The 19790-nt window shown below is 38.6% G+C and overlaps 3 protein-coding genes across 5 annotated transcripts; 1 reads left to right on the plus strand and 2 right to left on the minus strand.

Annotated features, from left to right (window-relative positions):
- Positions 1-2372: 2372 nt before the first annotated feature.
- On the minus strand, positions 2373-11002 carry gtf2e1 (general transcription factor IIE, polypeptide 1, alpha). 3 transcript variants are annotated; one of them, XM_019268914.2, is made up of 6 exons: positions 10809-11002; positions 10098-10390; positions 9224-9381; positions 5039-5234; positions 4634-4869; positions 2373-3579 (listed from the first exon to the last, which is right to left on the minus strand). In XM_019268914.2, exons 2-6 carry the CDS (start codon positions 10385-10387, stop codon positions 3119-3121), a joined length of 1341 nt encoding a protein of 446 aa, XP_019124459.2. In that variant the 5' UTR covers positions 10388-10390; positions 10809-11002; the 3' UTR covers positions 2373-3118. The 3 variants fall into 3 exon arrangements, with proteins under 3 accessions (XP_019124459.2, XP_027146806.1, XP_027146807.1); XM_027291005.1 differs by having other exon boundaries at positions 10098-10393; positions 10809-11001; XM_027291006.1 differs by lacking the exon at positions 10809-11002 and adding an exon at positions 10741-10760 and having other exon boundaries at positions 10098-10393.
- An 85-nt stretch (positions 11003-11087) lies between these two features.
- rabl3 (RAB, member of RAS oncogene family-like 3) lies at positions 11088-15505 on the plus strand. The gene is made up of 8 exons (XM_010741746.3): positions 11088-11209; positions 12224-12315; positions 12901-13030; positions 13127-13241; positions 13326-13476; positions 14591-14662; positions 15191-15229; positions 15366-15505. The coding sequence occupies exons 1-8, from the start codon at positions 11164-11166 to the stop codon at positions 15420-15422; spliced, it is 702 nt and encodes a 233-aa protein (XP_010740048.1). The 5' UTR covers positions 11088-11163; the 3' UTR covers positions 15423-15505.
- LOC104927628 (granzyme B) lies at positions 15239-18698 on the minus strand. The gene is made up of 5 exons (XM_019268918.2): positions 18079-18698; positions 17666-17816; positions 17304-17445; positions 16122-16382; positions 15239-15973 (listed from the first exon to the last, which is right to left on the minus strand). Exons 1-5 carry the CDS (start codon positions 18128-18130, stop codon positions 15824-15826), a joined length of 756 nt encoding a protein of 251 aa, XP_019124463.2. The 5' UTR covers positions 18131-18698; the 3' UTR covers positions 15239-15823.
- Between the last annotated feature and the right edge of the window lie 1092 nt (positions 18699-19790).

Consider the following 19790-nt stretch of genomic DNA (forward strand, 5'->3'; position numbering starts at 1 on the left):
AGCTCCTCTGCAGAGCTTGACATTTTCACCTGAATCTAATATGCCCCGTAGATGTTCTTAACCATTACCACAGGGTCTGGTGTACCTACCACCACTGTTTTTCTCTAGCAGGATGAACAGGATGTTCTGTGGTCACATGTATAAATGATGGACAGGAAGTACATGGTCCACACAAAGCACTTTTTTCTGTTGCACCAAATATTAGCTAAGCAAAATGTTTACAGTCAAGCTCCAATTGGTGTCTTGTAGCTGGGACTCGACCAAACATTGTTGTTTGTGCCAATATTATGTAGGAGCAAAATGCCAAAGTGCAAACAGTATTGCCCGTACGTCCACAGAAAAGTCAGAAAATAAAAATTTAACAAAGTACATTTTACGAACAATGCCAAGGATGTAAGTCAGCAACATCAGTAGTGTGTAGAGTGCACACAGAGAGAAAAAGAAAATGTATTATTCATTTAATCTATTTATCTTATATTAGTCTCCTGTTTTAAATTAATCCCTGGCTTTTACAGCACAGCCTCCTTGCACATTACACACAACTTACAATTTACACATGTTAATTACAACATTCAACTAGTTTGTTATTCAACTGGATGGTCACCAGCTCCTGAGATAAATTTAGTATTTAGCTGCAGGATTCTCCACCATCTTCACCAATTACCACCCACTTAATAGCTTTGCCTGTCTGCCCTTTGATACTGGACAGGTAGCATACGTGGTTATCAGAGGTTTTGTTAGAAAAAAATGCTGCCCACAGGGGGTTGGTTTGAAACCATACAGTAAATGTAAAACCAAATCAACAGCTAAAAGCAGAGGTGTTCATTTTTAATGGTTTTTAGCAGCACCTTTCACAGTTATTCGATTGAATGTTATCAAAAAAGGAAATGAAGAATTAAATATATATATGCCCAGTCTGTCAGACTGACAGCCAATGATTTTTGTTTAAGAAAATCTGGTAAATATTTCTAAAAATCTCTGCAAATGTCAGACCCACGTCAATATTCAGACTCGAGCTTTGAGGTGAAATTGCCCCCATTGTGAGTGGGTGACCCAGGGCCATGGGTTACTGTGGTTACATCAAAGCAGTCATTATTTGGACAGCCACCTACCAAAATACCCTAGATCATGCTGGAACACATCTGGACGAGAGCTGGGAATGTGTTTACCCCATAGGGACTGCCTCAATACATAATTGTCACCTGGACGTGACCGAACAGGACAGGAAAGGTCTCACTGGGCAGATAAGACCATATGGAGGGCAAATTCTTCATTTTCAAAAAATAGATTGAATTATTTGGATGAAGGCACATCAGGCTATAGATGCTTTGACTGAACTGTTTGTCCCTGTCCTGATCTAGGACATGATGAGTCTTATATGTTTTTATACTAATGCTGTGATCTTAAATCTTATTTCCTCTAATTGTTATATGTTAGATGTATATCTCAATTTTTCATAGTAAAACAGATTTAAAAATAAATAAATAAATAAATAAATAAATAAATAAATATATATATATATTTCCCCCTGATTGTCTATATATCATTTCTATAATTAGCAACACCATCCTTGATTATGGGAAAGAGGATTTGTATAGGCTTAAGTAGCAATAAGTACATTTTATCTTTTTAATCTGAATCCAACCTCCAATCCGCTGATATTATATAAAATCAAATCATCTAGCTTCAACGTCAGGTTAGCAAATATTTGCCGTCAGTGACAGTATATCCAACTTAAACAAGAAGTTTTGCATATATTTTATAAGTAAAATATTACCTTTTCCTACTACTGATGCATAATTTAGGCATTGTAAAACTTAAATTTGAACACACAAACAGTGCAAATCCCAAAGGGATAAACATCTTTTACAGTACTGAACATAAGTGGATTTGGTGCCAGACTGTAATGAGAGCATCACATTAGCTTAACTTGTGCATTAGAGGGAGAGATGTGTGATGAGACCGTTGGCCTCCTGGCACATTAGTAAGAGGCATTGTACGGTGTCGAAAAGTGAAGAATGAAAAACTGAAAATGATGTACACTCCTTGTTCCGTTAAGTTGTTTTAACAGTGTCAGTGATGCAGATTTCATTTAGGTCTCATCTTTGGCTGATTAGATCATTTAACATACTGATGACAGATCAAATGTACTGTACATATTTCTATAAATGGAATGTTGAGCTTCACCTGCAATAGTTTTTGAAGTATAATTTAAGTATAAATTGGTCTCGGAGTGTGTCATGTTTACTATCTGAGAAGACAAATGTCACAGTGCCCCCTTACTTTTATGTTATGAACTGCTTGCGAGTGTAAATGCTTGTATTCATAATATTCATAGCGTTATGTACACATTACTATACATACATGCAAAATGCTGTACTGCAGTGTTTTTTATTACAGATTTTTCAGAATTACAAATGCTTTACTGTACAACAACTCCACTATATCTTCTTGTTTCTCTTGCCTGAGATAAGCTTTTAAATCCAGTCTGATCTTGTTTCAGAACAACACGGCAGCAGCATCGGTCCTCCAGGATCACACCGCTTTTACGTTCAGCCAGAGTACTGCTGTGTGCTATACGCTCAGATGTCTTTTGGCACAGCTCACAGCCCAATACACAATCAATGTAGTTAAACACATGAGTGGGAAGAAAACAGACATGAAGCATAATTCATATGCTTGTGTGTAGACAGCTGTATCGATTAAAACTGAAGCGCATCTGTCGGATGCATGAGCGACGCACGGCTGAAAAGCACGACTAAAACGTGACTGGTGTTAAACTAAAATAAAAATAAAAAAACAAGTTGGCAAACTGCAGCTGGACAGCTCCCACCTAATTTGGTGTCAGAGAATACAAAAATACTTGGGACAGAATACTAAAGGCGTGATCAACACTGTCAAATCATGTTTCTGATAATACAAGAGCAAGAAGTGGACTGTAAATACTTCTTGAGCAGCATCTTGTGGTGTTCTAGAGAAGTTGCGACCACAAATATTTCCTCATGTATCACTATTGACAGTGTGAGACAGCAGAAGTATACATTCGGGAAATCAAAGCCAATCTTGCCAAAATTCTTTCATTATGTGTGTAAATGTATGCACATACAAGTGTGTGTGTTTAGAAGTACATGTCCTGAAAGAGGTTTTGTCCCATTTCAATGTAGGCCTCCTTCTCCTGTGCAGACATCTGTTCCACTAGCTCTGGCCTCTGGCTGACCTCTCGGTATGAGCACGGCCGGCCCCCCACCATCACCATCGGCTCATCCCCCACCTCCTCAAACTCGTCGTCGTCGTCTTCTTCCTCCTCGGCGGCCCGATGCTGAGCAGCTGTGGCGGGCGGAGGATTCGAGGGAGAGTCGTCATCCGATTCGCTTGTGTCGCTCTCAGAGTCGCTGCCATTAGCGGTGGTGGAAGTGAGCCCCCTGGTAGCGGCACTTGCACTACCTCCACCTGCTGCTGCTGCTGCCGCACCCCTTTTCTCGTGGATAAGCAGGGCGCGCATCACTTCCTCATTATCGTCTGACTGACCAACGCCGAGACCAGTTGCTCCATCCTGGGCTCCGGGCACAATGTCTCCATCTGTGGAAACAAGATATAATTTATTTAAATATATTATACTGAAATTATTTTTTTTTCTTTCTGGCTGCTTTATAACATTTAAAACAGTTAAATTATATTTAAATTGTGCCGTGAACGATGGTCTAGGTTCCTGTCTTGCTGTCTCGAGTATTTCTTATTGCAGGTCAGTATCCGAACAACATCTGATTTAACCCACGTCACCTTCAGATGGCATGTCTGTTTCCAGGCTCCAAAGGCCATCATGATCATTCCAAACAGATGCACAGACACACACCTGACAGGATGTTTGGAAGGCATAATTCATGCAATTTCCACAGGAATGGATTTTATTAATGAGCATTCCTTGCTTAGTCATGCACTAATCAAGATCCCCTGATTATTTCAATTAAGCAATTATGTTTCAATGCGAGTCTGGCCAGGCCTGACTGCTGCATGCCCTTGGGTGGAGAAACAATGTCAGAATAAGACAGCTTGGTGAAAGACCACTGACAGAAGGAGGTAACATGGGTTGACCTGTAATAGTCTGTTAGAGAGATGTGGATAGGGCTCGACTCTGTCCATCCCGACTGTCATCAAACCCTGTGTGTTCAGCAAGTCTCATAGTGGACAAGTAAATCAGCAACCGAGAGTGGGCGGGAATTTAATGTTGAATTTAACGTCTTCTGACTCGTGGAGTCAGAGATCTCGTGATTATGTGAGAGAATTTGCTTGAAATGGAAAAACAACTGCTGCACCAATGTGGCATTACTTTGGGTTCAACATTAATCCAGCATCTCTCCATGTTGTTATTTAATGCGTGAAGAACATTTATATTTTTTAAAAGGAGGCATCTACACACACATATTGTGTCTAAATAAATTATAGAAGTTGGTTTTGTATTTTTTTGTTCTCCAATAATAAGGGATTATGGTAGTTAAAAGATGGCCGTAGATGTATACAAAATTAAACAACTTAATACTCAAACTCATTGTCTAATTTTTCTACAGAGTTTATGATAGTGGGAATGGCACATTTTGAATATTTGATGCGTAGTGACTGGGTTTTCTTCACTTACGGTTCTTGAGGATGTCAGGCTCACTGTAAGCGCCCTGCACGGTGCTCTGGGTCAACCAGACGGGTCTCTCCTTTGGTGCCTTGGCCTCATTGGCCTGTTTCTGCTGTTCTTCCTGCTCCTCCATGCTGATAACCACGTTCTGGGTGTAAAGGTCAGCGAAGGATGAGCCTTTGTTCGACCAGGCTTCACGGTGTGGGCCGCTTGCGTTTGCTCCAGATGCTGCAGCACGTTCACGGCTAGAGGAAACATACAGTTAATACCCTTTAAACAAAAATCTCAAACAGATACACATGAAACATGAAAAGTTGAGTGTGTGAGGTATTTCAGCTAGAATTTTGGATTGTTACTGCAGTTTCCTTTATGGACCAAATAGTTATAATGTCAATGTCTTAGTCAGAAACTGACCTCTGTTTGAGGGCTGGAATTTCAGAAGGCTCAGGCTCCAGCAGGTCATGGGACAAGTTAACATCTTCGGTCTCGCGTAACAGCACATAAATGGGTTCGATCTGCTCATTGAAGCGTGCCACCAGCGTCCTGGCATCAGGGCAGACTGATTCATCCTCTTCTACCTCCGTCTGGCAGAAGGTGCAGCGAAATGTGCCTGTAGGTTAGGAAAGAACGAGTTGAAGTCAGAGGGGATGTTCAGGTAACTGGACTAGCAGTTGGGAATGATGTGTTGTGGTTTTGCCCAGTGTGTGTGCACGCTAACATCAATGCAGATCTCTGAATGCATGAGACCAGAAATAAATATACTACTATACTTATGAGTACTTCATCACTGTGTATGTGCCCTTTAATTATAGATGTACTGTATATCACATACACACACATAGACAGAGTATAAAAATAGCTATTACAAAGATAGCTGTGCCACAATGAAAACTCATGTATTTATCTTGCTATGATGTTAGAGTTTTCTGCCTAGAACAGACAACTACTCAATGACTAGATTCGTCTTTAGAGTCGTCACCATTGTTTCTAGCATTAAGCACAAAGGTCGGTGTGCCACAATAAACCACTATACTATTTGCTTTGATTTGAGAGTTTTATGATGGTATTATACACATTGACTTTTATGATCGACTTTGATTTTTTAGATTTGTAACCAGTCCTGCAATACCCCCCCAAAGAATAAATAAATAAATAAGAAATCAAGAAATACATGTTAATGGAAAATTATAATCTGTTAAATTCCTGTACTTATACAACATGCCTGTAGGTCCCATGATTATCTATCAACCATGCAGGTGAAATGCAAGAAGAGCTTATGCTGCACAACATACAGTAGCACCATCAGTCTGGTAGCCTAGCTAAAAAAAATACTGCCAAAATGTATTTACATATGTGTTATATGCAGCAAACCACTGACCAGGCTTGAAAACTCATCTGAGTGTAGGCTTTTTAATAATCTGCACTTTGTTGTAGTCATATTTTGTCGTTTAAGCCCATATTGTGTTTGCACTCTTTATTATAACTTCGGTTTCATTTCGTTGAATAAAACTGAACGGGTGTTATGTTAACCTTGATGAGTAAGTAGAAATCTAGATCCTGAAGCTTTGCCATGAGACCTTCCGTACTCACATACACACTTGCTACCAGCAGAAGAAGGGCACATTCGACCATCTGCTTCTCCGGCTGATTTCAGATTCAATAAATGGAACTGTTCCAACATAACACAGACCCCATGTCTGTGTTGTGTGTGTGTGTGTGTGTGTGTGTGTGTGTGTGTGTGTGTACGCCTGAGAGAAAGGCATAAAGGTATCACTGCATTATGGCGCTGCAATTACTTCACCTAGTAGCCATGATCCCCAGACTGGGGGGGATTCACTATGATTTCCCAGGTGATATGATATGAGCATTCATTAATAAGACAGAACAAACATTCCTTACACAAACAAACAACACAAACCAAGGTTAAGTAGTAGGTTAGGTAGTACAAGCATGGTTGGGAATTTTGGAACATTGCAAAAGTTAGACACTGTTTTAAATCTCTTGCAGACCTTGAAAAAGTCATCCATGCTTTCATCTCGTCACATGTGGAGACTTTTAATTCCCTGTATTGAGGGCTCAGCCAAAAGGTCATCTCCGATCTCATCTCATTCTCACTCAAAGCTGCCAGACTTCTGATAAACTCTCAGAGACAAGACCAGATTACTCCTGTCTTCACAATGTTACACTGGCTGTTAAACTTTTTTAGATCACGTTTAAAGCCCTACATGGCCTTGTTGCTACCTACATTATAAATATACTTTGTCTCTGCCTGCGCTCCTCAGGATTCCACCTTGCTACAAAAAGGATACCGGACACTTTCGGACAGGCTTTTTCCCTGTGGACCTACATGTCAGGTGGAATAAGTATCAATAAATAAAAAAAGTATGTAAATGCAGAAAGAGTGTAGATTCACACAGTAACGTGTGAAAATAAAGAGCTAAAGGGTTTCTGACTCTCCTCTGTGGGTTACAATGAACTGGAATACCAGTAATGTCATTTCCGATTCCTGTGAGGTCAAACTGAGTGTTGCTGGCCCTGAAGAAGCAACCAGACCAGTCCATCAGACTGCCACTATATGAGCTCCAGTTATTCTTTTTGTCAGCCTCCGTCAGGGTGCAGGGTTACAGCCTCCACAGCAAGATTTGATACAGGTTAAGATATGTTGAAACAAGAGACGAGTGCAAAGGAATTGGCAAGATATTAGAAATGTGTCACCAGGAAAGTGCTGACTGTTCCAAACGGTACCAGGAAGTTGCGAACGTGGACCTTTTCCAGGCTACCAAATGTTTTGTAGGTACTGTGTATTTTCTTTCCTTCTATTAGTTTCATCTGGCATGTTGTGCTACAATCTTTACCCTGAATGTTCATTGCATTTATTCTTCTACTTCATATTGCAATGTGCAGCTTTCCTCCACAACTTAAAGCAACTGATGAACTTTAAAACCGGTCTCCTCTGGACATTGTAATGACATTTTAAGATTTGGGGCATTTTCTGTATTATGAAGTTGGAACACAATGTGAAATATGTTTGTCACTTCTAAATTGATTTGGTTCATTTGTAAAGCAGAACAAACCATTACATCAATACAAAGTAAAATAAAAAATAACTGCAGTTTCACAGATGTTTTTCTTTATTATATATTGTTCATGATATCATGTTTCCTTGCAGCTCATATTCAATTTATATTGGCTTAAAGTACTGCAGTCAGCGCAGCACCAGCTCATCCTCCAAGCAAATGAAGAAAAAATGATCACGAAAATCTTGCCTGTGCTGACCTCCAGTGGTTTTCACTTTTCATCTTGCTGCAGTTACGTTGGCTGCAAAAACACCTGCCATCTCTGGTTGTAAGGCGTTGAGTCTGACTTTAAAATAAGATCTCGGCTCTCTTTCACTAAAATGTTCATTACTGAAGCACTTGTGTAGCCCAATCTCTCTGTTTCCTAGCAACAGTGCTGGTTGACTGGGAATTAACCTTCGGGATTGGCAGACAATGTGTGAATGGTGCCTCATTCTCAACATTCAAGAATAAATGCAGTTCTTGAATGAACACAGTTTAGAGGCAGGGCTCTCCTTAAAAAGTACCACAAACACAATTTTCCTCTGCACCACCATGCCCAGAAAACCTGGGCAGAGAACTTGCACATAACTAAAGTCTATGATATGCTATAGTTTTATACACAGGGCCTCTTACATACAATGATCAATGTAAACATCTGTTGCAGTACTCAACCTGCTACCAGCATCAACTGAGATTATGTTTATTGTTATTTGAATTTGATTTTTTTTTTTTTTTTAAGCGGTTGTTTAGAGAATTACAACTTCCTCACATCTTGAAAATCTTACTACTAAGCGTAGCTACAATTAACCATATCAAACTTATTTCCTCTGGCCTTTAAAGTGAAAACAGAGAACTATTCAAACACTTTTACTTCATGGATGGATAGATGTGTGAGTGTGAGTCTATTTCTATCCTAAAGGCATTTTTATTTAACTTCATCTTCCCTTTAAATTTTGCATATCCCCACCAACACTCAGTCAGACTTGCTGGTGATGATGGATAACCCCTAGTGAAAAACGAGTGACGTGACGCCCATTTAGAAGCAGGGTTTTGGACAGCTGCCAACCCATATTGAAGCAAAGTGAGAAGCAGATTTTAAAGTAAGTTACTTGAGGCTTTTTGTTTGGTAGCAAGTCATTTCAAATACATTTCAGCCTCAAGTAAGCTGGAAGCAATCAAGTCTACAAAAGACAGCCACACGGGCAAAGATATAGATAACTGGTCAAGTGTCATAGGTAGATAGAATTTAATGTTTTCCTTGTCTCGTTTTACATTTTTTGCATTTTTCATTTTTCTTGCTGAAAAGGTTCAAACTGAATAAGCCTTCAGTTTTACATACTCAGTTGTATATTGGCTGCTTGCAGGAAGTCACAACCTGCATGGGTTTTCTTCTTGATATGATGTTAGAGTTTTCTGCCTAGAACAGATAACTACTCAATGACTATATTTTCTTTGTTAAAGAGTCGTCACCATTATTTCCGGCATTAACACCATCAATGTGCTACGCAACTATAGACAATTAATATTCGATTCATCTTACCTGTCATGGGGTCAAACAGTTGGTTGGCCTCTAAGTCGGTGAAGGTGGAGAAGCAGCAGGGACACCGGAACGAGGCACGGTTGGTGGAGTCTCGCTCATCTGTCTCGATGCGCCGTCGCATGTGATCCAATTTATATTTGACCACATTGACCAGTACCCTGAGGAAAAAACAAACAAACAAAAAAACAGGTTGGTAAAGCTTTATGGCACACAGTATACAGACAGGCGACAAAATTCTGATTGAAGACTGAGTGGCACCTAGTGTTTTAGTGTAAAGTCATGCCAAACAAACCTATTCCTCCAAACTTAAAGCTATATCAAAACTAAACTTGTAAATAAGAGGAAGTCATTAAGTGTTACCGTGTCTGTCGTGATTTTAAGATTCTTTTGCTGGTTTATAAATCTCTTAATGGACTTAGTCCAGCCTAATTATCTGATTTACTTTTACCCTATGAACCCTCGAGGACCTTCAGGTCTTCTGGGAGTGGCCTTTTTTTGGTTGCTTGTTTTTATGTTATGTTGCATTTTTTTTGTATGAAAAGTGCTATACAATAAAGTTTGATTGATTGATTGACTGATGTGCACTGTTAAATAAAAAAAGAAAAACAACCAGGGCTGTAAATAATGATTATTTCCACTATTAAATATCTGTTGACAATTTTCTTGTCGTTTGGTCCATTCAAATGTAAAAGTAACTGTTTCCTGAAGCCCAAGGTGACATCCTAAAATGTTTGGTTTTGTCTACAACTCAAAGATACTCAGTTTACTGTCATAGACGGCTAAAGCAAGTAGAAAACATTCACATTTAAGAAGCTGCAAATCAGAACATGTGGACTCAAAATGAATTACTGACAACAACAACAACAACAATCACCTGTAGTTGATAAAGTAGTAGTTGTGCCGCGTTGTCTTGCCATCAGGTGCTGTTTCCACTCTCATGCGGCACTTGACAAACTTGTCTGACTTCAGGGTGTTGAGCACAGAGCGCAGCTGTTTGCGGTCAAACTTGAGCAACTCCAGCATGTCCTCCTCACGTACACATGGGTTGCGGATCAGCACATCCAGGGCCAGGGCATGCTCCACTCCATAGAAACCCCTTACTACCTGCTTGGCTAGCCGCTTGAGTGCTGCAGGGACCTCGGTTAGTAGCTCTGGTTCTATCATCTTCTGCTGTGGAGAGAGAGATGACACAGTGGGAAGTTAGTAGGTTGCCAACCATCATTCAAAGTTTGGGAGCGAGATAGGATGAGCCCTAGAGGGAAAATACACTGAGGGGAAACTACTCAGTGTTTGATTAGTTTAACAGGGTGTCCTTAAACGCAACACCCGGTTACAATACGTCCTGTTGCTCTGTGCTAACACACAGCAGTGTGTTAATACTGCCAGCTACACTGGCTTAACGTCGGCTAACCCGAGCAACGACAATAAAAAGAGAGATTTACGAAGCAAGTTGGCTGTTATTATCGAGGATACTATAGTTTACGTTAGGTACTACTGTCACAATGGCTTATATTTACTTGTATCTCGCTCGCTAAGCCAATATGAAGTTTGCAGGAAACAGTTCGCCAGTTGAGGCCAACCTTACCGGATACTCTGATGTTATGTCCCCGCTTCCTTATGTCATGACACAAATACGCATTAACACTTGGAAAAATCTTGTTAGTTTAGCTGAGCATGCTTTATATGACTTATACGAAGAGGACAACCTCGGAAGTAAAACCAAAAAACGGCAACAAAGGTTTTTCGTAAAGCGATACAATTTCTACACTCGGTAACCAATAGAAACAAAGGAGCGTTTGATTGATTTAGATTCTGGCCAATGGCTGCGCTTCTTGTCTGACGGCGGTTGGTTTGTTTTGTAACCAATAAGATTAGAGAAATACTATTTGAAGGCGGGCTTTCTACTGTTTTTATCCGGGTCGCGGCTGTCACCGATAAAAATGGCTTCTCTTGACAGGGTGAAAGTGTTAGTTTTAGGCGATTCAGGTAAGTAAAGTACCATTTTAGACAATACATACTCCGATATGAAAGTGGCTGCTTATTTGTAAAGACGTTCTGGGCAACTGTCTCCCGGTTTGCAACCCTTTTAGTCTTTAAATGAAGGGACTTCAGACTCTTTATCAGCAGTCTGGCACAGTGACTCTGTGAACCTGAAGACCTGACACGACACAAGTGTTTGTGTCTGCTGCTGCTACTGCTGCTGGATTTGAGTTAGTTTAACAAGTTTACCTGTTCACACTGCTCTCTGCCTGCCTGAGTGATAGTATAAGTCACATAGTTTAAGTAGAATAAACACTAAAAGTTGAAACGTTATAGAGACATATATGATATGATTAGATTAGATTAGATTAGATATACTTTATTCATCCCACCACGGGGAAATTTACTTGTTACAACAGCAGAGGAAAGTGTAGCACACTACAGAATTAGAAAAAAAGTAGAAAAGGCAAAAAAACACAATAAACAGACAGAAATATCTATAACCTACACAGTAAACACGAAAAACAATCAACCTTCAAAACAGACAAGTACTGAGGATAAAAGTGGCATTATATATAAAAAGAGTATTGCAATGTAAAGTGACCATAGTGTAAGAAATATTGCAAAGAAAGTGACCATGATACAAATAATAATATTATTGCAAGAGTAGTGACCATAATATTATAAATAATGTTACAAAAGTAAGTGACCATGATATAAATAATAACTGCAAGGTATAAATTAAATTAAATTGAAAAATGAACAGACATGAGACATGAACAGGATCAACATGATCAGGTGTTGTACAGTCTGACAGCAGCAGGGATGAAGGATCTGCGGGACCTCGCCTTCTTACACACAGTCTGCTGCTGAAGGCACGAATGCAAGAAGTACTGTAACACACACTGGCTTATTAAAGCCAAATATTCTCGACTACAGGTCAAAATGTCATCAGCCATTGCATGACTCATGAGTTTATATTGATGACATTGAAATGATCAGCCTGTTTTTCTTTTGCAGGGGTGGGTAAGTCTTCCTTGGTCCACTTGCTATGTCAGAATCAGGTGTTAGGAAATCCATCATGGACTGTTGGTTGCTCTGTGGATGTACGGGTAAGCAAATCAAAAACACCTCTTAATTAAACATTTGTCATTGGAAGAGAGCTAAATCTTTTTTTAATCAGCCTCAAAAAAACTACATTTACTTCATACAACAATCTTGTATAACGATTTAAAATGACACGCGACATCAGACACTTAACTACGCTGATTGGAAAATACCAATTATAATGTACGGATGTACCAATTGTATGTTTCACAGCAGTGAAAGACATAATTAGATATTTTAATTATTTAAAAGTAGCAATACCACAGAGCAATACTCTGTACTACAAGTAAAACGTAAAAAAAAATGTATTTAAGCACAAGTAAAACAAAAAAAAAGTATTAGCATTAACACTCGTCATGCAAAGTAGCCTATTTTAGGAAAATGTATATTAGTGGATTATAATAACTGATGCATGCATCACGTTAATGTTGCAGCTGATAAAGTTGTAGCTAATTTTAATTATTTTATATACTGCTGTGTAGCCTGGAATTTCACCTTAGGGTTGTTGAGTATATCACTCATGTGATACAAATGCTAGAGGATTAAACATGCAAAATAACTGAACTGTCAACACAACTATTTAACTACAGGTCCAAGACTATAAGGAGGGTACCCCGGAGGAGAAAACCTACTACATTGAACTATGGGATGTCGGAGGATCTGTTGGCAGTGCTAGCAGTATCAAAAGCACGAGAGCCGTCTTCTACAATTCAGTTAACGGTAAAGATGATCATATAGGATTACTTAAAAGAATCTCAGAAAGCATCAGGGTTGATATTCTTTAGTTATGTCTGTTTTGTTTTTTGTTTTTTCCAGGAATTATGTTGGTACACGATTTAACTAATAAGAAATCTTCTCAGAATCTCTACCGCTGGTCACTAGAAGCTTTAAACAAGGATTCTTCTCCGACGGGAGTTATTGTCTCAAACGGGTAAGCAGATATATGTCTTGGCACTGGTAAATTAAAGATGCTAAATTAGGACTGAAAATATCTGATGAGATTTTCTCTCTGCAGTGACTATGATAGAGAACAGTTTGCTGAGAACCCAGTGCCTTTGTTGCTGATTGGCACAAAGTTTGACCAGATCCCAGAGAACAAACGCAATGAAGTTCTCACTCGGACTGCCTTCCTGTCTGAAGACTTCAATGCAGAAGAGATCAATCTCGTAAGCAACTTTTTTCATTCCTACATGCTCTGACCTTAAGCCCTTTCAAGCACACTGGGGGCTTCATTTATGTGTCAAATAACAACTTTGTGGCATTCGAACATGGGCCTCTGTTACAGAAATGTCCATTTAAAAAAAAAAAAAACATTGCTCAACTATAACGAGACAAATAAAGCTGTTATGCTTAAGTGGTATTTGGCATCTGCTACACGACAAAGAGCCCAAAGCTCATTTTACCTCTTACTACAGTGGCAGCACTGCTAGAAGACAGCTCTGAGTTGGGGAGAATAAAAAACAATATGAAAGTATAAGACTGTTCTCAGTTGTCTTACAAGCAGGATCAGTGATTAATGACGAGTTTTTATCTCTGTCTCGATTTTTGAGGAAGATTTGATTCTCACTAATCAAATACATGTTATCCAAACATGAAACTAACATGTGAAAATGCCAACATAACTACATTGTAAAGCGTGTCTCTCAAACATTTAGTGACAGCTAGATCAACAGGACAGATTAGAGAACTGTAAACATAAATATTACATATATATTTTGGTAATTGGCTTCAGGCTTCTCTAGAGTTTATTTTGCAACAAGACCCTTTAGAACGTGCATGCTGAAATTTGCACTAATTCACGTGTGTTTTAAGTCACAGAGAATTATTACTACTGTTCAATGTGAATGTTTGTAATAGCAGTTTCAAAATGTTTGGATTGACTCAGGAACTACTTGTCTCTAATTCATTCTAATAATTTGTGTTTAATTAGTGTTTTTTTTTTTTTCACTAAAATAGAAAGAGAAAAATCAAAGAGATGTTATTAATGAATGACCCATTGACATTGTAGCCCCTATGTAAAGAATATAAAAATATCTGACTTTAGTGACATCTAGTGGTAATATTAAATAGCACACCATGGCAGAAATATACGCATTAGGTTTATTTTTTTATTTTTTTAACATTTCAACAAATGAACACAAACATGTGCCATCAGAATAATGTCAAAGAAGCTATGATCACGTCACGACACTCACTGCACATAAACGTTTTAAGATTTCACCTGAGAAATAAAACTCTTTCTGAGGTTTGTGGCTGAAGTTCTGTTTTGTTCTCCTGCAGGACTGCACCAACCCACGGTATCTCGCTGCAGGCACTTCAAATGCAGTGAAGCTTAGCAGGTTCTTTGACAAGGTGAGAAACCCACAGTTCTCTACTGTGACATGTTGTTTTCTGTTTCTGCAGAGATTGTCATGTTTGTAGTGTGGCTCTACTGTGGGGAGCAGAAACCATGAAATGTTTACCATGTGGACAAATGTCATTCGGCCTCCTTCTGACTGTGAAATATTTGCAAGAATTTATATTGATTACCAATAGTTTGGTCCTTAGGCAGTGCTCAAATAATAATATTACATTGAGGGAACAAGAGTTTGTTGGTAAATCGAATTTCAGTGTGACTATAAGAGTATGTAATATTGCAAAATCACAACTTTGACTGACAACTTTGTTGTTTATGTAAAGAATTCAGACAGGAGCAACAGAAGTCTGAGAAAGTGTGTGCTGGTCCACATTTCAAATTGATTTTAGAAATCACGAACGTTGCATCTTCCAGGCTAAATTTACGTTTTATAAAGCGTGCCAACTGTTTTGTAATCAATGTTGTACATGTTAGTATGCGAGCTTTGTATCTCAACCACCCAATCTCAATCTGTCTCTTAACAGGTAATAGAGAAAAGATATTTCACAAGAGATCCAAGTCAGGTGAGTCACTTTTGCATTTACTGTCTTTATTTCTGCTATAAAAATCAACATCATAATTATTTTGGTAAAAGCAAACTGTCACCTGGAAATAACAGTTGTTAGTGACACTAGCGCATTGCTTTCACTTTCTTTGCAGATGACGGGTTTCACAGACAGAAAACGGTTCAACTTCAAAAGTTTGCACTATGACTAACAGCGGTGGTCTGTGGTTTGACCATCACGCCTTTGGGCTTTTACACCATCACACACATACTTTCTATACTTACACCACCCGCCCATCTTGTTTTTTCCTTTTACTGTCATTCTTCTTCATGCAAAATCACTCTTGCATTAACTCTCATGGAAACACTTGTAGCACAAAAAATAGAAGTGTAAAATAATAAACTATGTAAATAATAGCACAGAAATTTTGCAAAAGGAAGTTGAACACGTTTTGGAAATGAAGACACGTTAAGCGAGATGAAAGGACATGTTATAAATGTACAGTGAGATTTTTGAAAATCAGTTGTTCAGTCAGTTTTTTTTGCAGTCAAAACATTCACATTTTCAAGCTTTGTGAATTATTATTTGTCAAAGCTAAGCAACATTCCCCAATCACTGCATCTCTTCCTTAATCCAGGGAAGGAAGAAACTGATTTTAGTGAAGACATGAGGATACTTTGGATCACTACAATTACATTTATCTGTGAAAGCTGTTAGGCCCAGAGGCTTCTCTTTGCAGATAAGTGGTCCACCAGAATCACCCTGTGAAAAAGGCAACAGAAAGACTTGTTTGAATAGATTAAAAAATATATATCACACTTGTTTTTCACAAATAAAACAGTTTTCTCCATGTTTGCAGCATGATTAGTGTATTTTGTTGTATATAATGGTTTGATTTTGATTTTCTTACCTGGCAAACCCCTTCAGTCTTTTTGTCAAATTTGGTGCATATCATGTGTTCACTATGAAAGTATTCTTGCCATATATGTTTGCACTCAAAGCTGAATTGCAACTTCTCCGTGGCCTCCTTCAGCACGTTTGAGCTTCCCTTATTTTGTCCAGTTTTTCCCCAACCAGCCACAGTACAGATGATGTGGGCTGGGTATTTCTTATCTTTCTTAGGTAGGTCAATGGTCTTCACATACTTATTCAGCGTGGCCTTATTTTTTAACTGTAAAAGAGAACAGAGTAGAACCAGAAATCACAGCAGTTATAACTTGTTGTATTCGTTATTTTCATTAAACACTAGGGATGTAACGATAGACTCAACTCACAACTCGATTCAAGTCACGATTTTTTGTTCGATTCGATTTTTTTCACGATTTTTTTAAAATCAAAATGAGCTACAGACAAATTAAAAATACAGACAGGCCAGCCAGCGCCGGGGAGAGGTCCCATGAGGGGATCTTCCCGCACCGTGCGGCCGTCCCTGACCCGAGTTTAATCCCCCGGGCACACAGCGCGGAAGTTGCGGAGAAGTTGCGGTGATTGGTTAAAATTGCAACACCGCCCTGAATTCACGGGGATTCACTGAAGTTGCGTTGAAGTTGCAAATGGCAACATCGTGAATTCCTGGCGGGTCTGTGTTATGGTACCATTTACGGTACAGTCAGGCCTGACGCCGATTACCACTACTGCGCGTGTGTGTGTGTGTGTGTGTGTGTGACACAGAAAGGCAGACGCTGCAGCCACAATGTAACCTATTTCTAATTTTAAAAAAGACGAAAAAGAACATATCCTACTTCTCTCGCATTCGCCAAGAATCGCGATTCATTTTTTCTGTCAACCGATGCGAGTCGTCACGCATTTGTACCGATTTTTAATCGTGTCACGATGCATCGTTACATCCCTATTAAACACTGTACCTATCCTTTAAGCATTTCAGTCTGTGTTTAAAACAACATTGAGGTTTTGGGTAAAGCCCCACCACATCCTCGCAAGATTCAGCTTCAGTGCAAATTCAGCTTTAACTCTTTATAAGACACACGATAAACTGTAAAGCTTGTATGTTATATTGTACAAAATGCTTCCAGAAATGTATTTAAATTTCGTTAACATTAACTTAACTTTAAATTTACACATTTGAATTTACCTTCAGCAACATAATGTCATAACCATGACCTCCATTGTAGTTTGGATGTCGAATGTACTCAGCCACTTCAATCCTTTGCTGACTATTCTCTTTCTTGGTTATGTCATGTGCTCCAAGTACCACCGTCATCTCATACTTATCACTGAAACAAGGCAACATTGGACTACAATGACTTTGAAACAAAAATGACCAAAGAGTCAATCACTAATGTAAAATAAATTAGAAATTATTAGATGATATATACATCATATTAAAAGGAATTAACAACACATTTTAAATGACAGTTCTGGTGGGAAAAAACTAATTCATACCCATTAAGTTGTCTTGCTTTATCAATCTGCATCAATGCATAATATACTCACTCATAGCAATGCGCAGTAGTTAAAACAAAGTCCTCCCGAATAAGTATCCCACCACATGTATGGTGGTGTCCATTAAACTGGAGTGATGCCATGTAGGGCATGGAATGAGCCTTCGCAACCTTACCACCCACGATGCCACTTTCAGAAGCCCCTTACATGAGGACAGAAGATAAATTAATACATTAATCAGAAAACATAAAAACTTCAGCAGCCTAATTATTATTAGTTTCATTATTATTGAATGGCAAAAGAAAAATGAGATCCTAATCTGTAGAAATAAAACATTTATATTTAAATCAATTAAAAGGTCTTCATAAAATGATCCTATCCTAATAACAGCTATTATTATACAGATTATTTAGAGTCACCTCTCTACCAACAATAATCTTGAAAGGAGTTTCATCTTATCTTACCAGAAAGTGAGAGCAGCTGAAAGAAAAATACAATGCAGTATGCATGGATCATGGTTGCACAGAGGTAAAAGCTGAGCAGTGGCTCAGACTTTTCCCCCCTAACACCTTTTGTAGTCAGCTCGCACAGAGGAAACTTTGTGGGCAGGTGTCAAAATGATGCTTCCACAGAAGAGATGCGCTCACACCTTGCAGCCTAAGTGAGACCCGTTTATATAACCAGTTAAAACTGCCAACTTGTTATTTGACTTGGAACATATGCATTGTTGTTAAAGCACCAGCTTTTTTTAATGCCATTAATGGCTTGGCCCCCTCTTACTTGTCAGAGATTTTAACTTTTCGCAATTGTGGCAGAGCCCTGTGCTCTTCGGTCAGCTTCTGTTAGAGGTCGCTAGGTCGAGATTTAAACTGTGGAGTGATCATTCTTTTGCCGTCACTGCTCCCAGACTGTGGAACAAACTGACCCCTGACATTCGCACCACTACTGAAGCTTAAGACCCACTTTTTTAGATTTCAATTCTGACTAGGGCAGTACTGTTTCTTAGGTGTACTCATTCTGTCTGCTCCTTTCGATGTATTTCTGGAAGGCCTGCAGCACTACAGCACTTTTAATTGTATTTGTTTGTTATGTATCTGCTTTGTATTGTTTTATGGCTTTTTTTGTAAAGCACTTTGGGTACCATTCGGCTATTGTAAAAGGCTATACAAATAAACTTGATTTTGATTTGATTTGATAATCTAAATGTGGTGCACTTTACTCTGTGTGACAGCCTAAATAGTTTGTCTTTGTGTGCCTCTACATGTGGGTTTGTGGTTTTATAATACATCACAAAACTAATAATAATAATAATAATAATAATAAGCAACTTTATTTTTATAGCACCCTTAAACATAGAAAATGTGAAATAAAGGGAAGAGAAAAAAAAAATGATACAAAATAAATAGAATAGATTTTAGGTCTTTACCATCAAGAGGTTCAGAATACTGTAGATAATCACAAATGCATGCATGGCAGTTTCATTTTCAGCATAAGCTATATTTACCCTAAAGGCAGAGAGTTAAAGTAAAGGGTAAATGGTTTAGTAGAAAACTGGGAGGCCTCATTGACCACAATGCGAACAAAGGTAGTCACACCTCCGCCACTGAATTCCCCACATATAAAAACATTTTTTAATTAGTTTTTTCCAAAAGACAGACATGCATATTAGCGCTTTCTTCTAAAGCTTAAGTACAGTTTTCAAATTTAGTGAAAAGAGAAACAAAGTGATTCTTCTGAAGTACTGTGCTGAATCTCATAAACTAAGCACGGGTCTGCTGGAGGACTACTTTGTCCTCAGAGACTTTGTGTATTTCTGGACTTTGATGTGCTATCTGTCTGTAGATTACTAGTCAATTTAAGCCATTGGCCAAGTTCTCCTACATCTACCTTCAACAACTGAAAATGCCAGTTTTTGTTATATGATACATACTTAGTCAGGGGATGTGGAAGATGATGTCTGATTAACCCACGCATTATTCACACATTATTAAACACATGAAACAAAAAAAACAAAACAAATAAAACAGAAAAGCAACAATGACTTTATGAGAGAGCTGTTAGCCTTCAGCACATGCCATTCTGCCTACTGGTCACTAGATGGGGCTAAATGCATTTTGTCTGTGCAAAATACACTTAAAGGACCAGTTCTATACCATGTTGATGTTAATAGTATTGG

Source organism: Larimichthys crocea, chromosome XVIII (genome assembly GCF_000972845.2).
Source record: "Larimichthys crocea isolate SSNF chromosome XVIII, L_crocea_2.0, whole genome shotgun sequence".
NCBI classification, from domain to species: domain Eukaryota; kingdom Metazoa; phylum Chordata; class Actinopteri; family Sciaenidae; genus Larimichthys; species Larimichthys crocea.